At 36.3% G+C, this 3349-nt stretch overlaps 1 protein-coding gene across 1 annotated transcript; it reads left to right on the top strand.

The window, feature by feature from the left end:
• The first annotated feature begins 238 nt into the window (after positions 1-238).
• LOC101656500 (olfactory receptor 4C11) lies at positions 239-1189 on the top strand. The gene has a single exon (XM_004708380.2). It carries the CDS (start codon positions 260-262, stop codon positions 1187-1189), a length of 930 nt encoding a protein of 309 aa, XP_004708437.1. The 5' UTR covers positions 239-259.
• The last annotated feature ends 2160 nt before the right edge of the window (positions 1190-3349 follow it).

Genomic DNA, 3349 nt, shown 5'->3' with positions numbered 1-3349 from the left:
TTATTTTTAATGAACACTTATTTTTTCATGATTTTCATATCAAAACCTTAAGCAACAATTTCAATATTTAAGTGTTTTGTATTTTATTTAATTCCTAAAAACCAATAAATGGAGATGCAATCACCGACAGATATGTACAACTTCCATGATCAGGCACAGGCATTTGAACTACAAATGCAGTATTCATTTTACAAACTACTTAATTTCTCCTTCCAGATTAATTATTCCTAACGTCCACTTCTTCACATCTACCAAATCAATGCATCAAAATAAGAGTGTTACTGAATTCATACTGTTAGGATTGACACAAGATCCTATGAAGCAGAAAATGGTGTTCATAATCTTCTTAGTGTTCTACACTGGAACTGTGGTGGGAAATTTGCTCATTATTGTGACCATCAAGTTCAGTCGATCTCTAGGGAGTCCCATGTATTTCTTTCTGTTTTATTTATCCTTGGCTGATATCTGCTTTTCAACTAGCATCGCCCCGAGACTCCTTGCCGATGCTCTCTCTGAAAAGAAAGTCATATCCTACAATGAGTGCATGATGCAAGTCTTTGCTCTGCATATATTTGGCTGCATGGAGATCTTTGTCCTCATCCTCATGGCTGCTGATCGCTATGTGGCCATCTGTAAGCCTCTGCGTTACCCGACCATCATGAGAAGACAGGTCTGCATCATCTTGATTATTTTTGCCTGGATAGGATCTTTTATACATTCCATTGCCCAGATTGTCCTGGCCTTGAAACTGCCCTTCTGTGGACCCAATTTGATTGATCATTATTGCTGTGATCTCCAGCCCTTGTTGAAACTTGCCTGCATGGACACTTATGTGATCAACCTCCTATTAGTGTCCAACAGTGGGGCCATTTGTTCAAGTAGTTTCTTGCTTCTGATGATCTCATACTTTGTTATCCTGCACTCCCTGCGAAATCACAGTGCAGAAGGGAGGAAAAAAGCCCTTTCTACTTGCACCTCTCACATCACTGTGGTCATCTTATTCTTTGGTCCCTGTATATTCATGTACACACGTCCACCAACCACTTTTCCCATGGACAAGTTGGTGGCAGTGTTTTATACCATTGGTACACCTTTTCTCAACCCACTCATCTACACTTTACGGAATGCAGAAGTAAAGAATGCTGTGAGAAAGCTATGGCATATCAAAATTGCATCAAAAAGCAAATGATGAAATGAGTATATGATGACATATTCAACCATAGAATTAAATCTTGACAGTCATCAAATATAATTGTGTGTATTATTGTACAATAGTCAATCACTATAAAATGGTAATTGTTTTAATTTTTGACAATATACATGTGTAGCATTTTATGTCAGAGTCAGATACAGTGCCAGAATAAGTAATATCATTATGGACCAAAATGACATCACCTTGACTCAATCTTTTCCTGAATCTTCAATTCTGCCATTGCTGGCCATGAACAGTACATCATAACTCAGAATCTGTACTCTTTGATAAGTAGTACTTTATACAGTCACAGCCAGGCAAACTTGGGAGAATCCATAAATGAGGGCATCCAATTCTCTATAATCATTCATTCTTTTAAAACTACATTTCAAAAATCTATTTTGACACCAGCAGGTCAATTGACCTCAATGTATTAGATCTTCCTTTCTATTTTATCACTGATTTATGCTTGTATAATTCAATGTTTGTGAATCAGAGACTTTTTTTGCGTAATATTTTAAACTAATTATTTCTCACTGTTACCTTTGGATATTAAAATAAATAAAGGATGTTGAATATAAATGCATTTTAGAAATAGTTCCAAATCAAAGATAAACAAGATTATTTAAGATTATTTTAAAAGTTCCTTAAAATAGAACACATGTATTTCATCTTAAGTATCACCTGTCATCTCCATATTTGTGAAGGAAAAGTCATTGTGAAGAGCACAATATTAACTTTTGTGACAAATGTTAATAGGTCACTGAACTATCTATATGGGACCAAATTAAGAACAGCAACTAGAAAGAGTGCATCAGAAATTTAGGGTCCAGTGGGATTAGGAGTATGGTAGAAGAACAATTAGGAAGAGGAGAATGAGAATGGTTGCATGGTTTAAAGAATATAACAGGGTATGCATGTGAAATTTTGGAATCAGTATGTGTATACTCCTATTTTAGACAATAACAAAGTAACATATAACGAATCAATGCCTTTGATGCTCAAGTGAATCATTCCCACGATGTATTTCTAAGCATATCTCTGCCACATGTCACTAGTCTACTGTCCATAATAATGGTCTAGTGCTTTTAAGAATGTTTACAGGAGCAGAAAGCCTCATCTTTCTCCCCAGAAATGACAGGTACAGACTACTGTCATTCTGTGCAGTTAGCAGCAGCACAAGCTTACTCCACTATGCCACCAGGGCTCCTGATCCAAGCCTATGTGCTTCTTTTATTCGGATTCTGTGTACTTTACTCAAATGAAGAAGGCTAAAGTCCAAGGTCTTTGCTGTCATGTGGTATAGCACCCAGTCTTTGAAAGCAAGTTTGTCCAGTGGTCCTTGTGGTACAGAAATTATAGTCTGTGGACATTTATAATAAAATTATCAGAGCACAAAATAAAATAAGACAATGTGTATAATTTTAGATTAACTGTTGTCTAAGTAATTTTTAGTGCAATCAAATGTGTCTGGGAAAATTTTATATTTGTGTAGAGAAGAATGGAATGTCTATTTGAATTAGATGTTCCTTGGAAATATCTCGGTTATGTTATGACCTTATCAAAGGTAACTCTCAGAACTTAAAGAAGATAGAAAGAAAGCTTAAACATATTGAAAAACAAATCCAATGCCATCGAGTTCATTCTGACGCACAGTGACTATAGGACAGATGAGAGCTGCCCCAGTTTGTTTCTGAGACGGTGAATCCTTACAGAAGGGAAAACCACTCATCTTGTGTCCTTTTATGCCACAAGGGGTCCTCAAAGTCTCTAAATTGCTCCCTATTGAGAATTGTCCAGACCTAGATACAGAGCTGAAGAAATGGGTAAAGGAAGCAGCATCACTGATTTATCAAGTCATATAGAAGAACTGTCTCACTCACAATTTAATATGGCTTTCAACCTCTCCTGCTGTCTTCATTCATGGCTTCTACACTTCATCAAGCCGGTGATTACTCACCATCCAGCAATTCCAACGATGAACCCATGCCGATGCATTCTCATAGGGTATAACAGAGTATTCATTTAATAAAAAATGGTTTGGTTTTAGTAACTTTTAGTTTCTAATAACATCGTGTACTAAGGAACAGAATTTCTTAAATTACACATTACACTCACTAGGTGAGCAAAACAGCAGATCGGTTCTTTCATACATTT

The sequence above is a fragment of the Echinops telfairi genome, unplaced genomic scaffold, assembly GCF_000313985.2.
Source record: "Echinops telfairi isolate 266 unplaced genomic scaffold, ASM31398v2 ScPeMD7_60;HRSCAF=208, whole genome shotgun sequence".
NCBI classification, from domain to species: domain Eukaryota; kingdom Metazoa; phylum Chordata; class Mammalia; order Afrosoricida; family Tenrecidae; genus Echinops; species Echinops telfairi.
The sequence above is the reverse complement of the archived record's forward strand: the minus strand, read 5'-3'. Positions and strand labels throughout refer to the sequence as shown.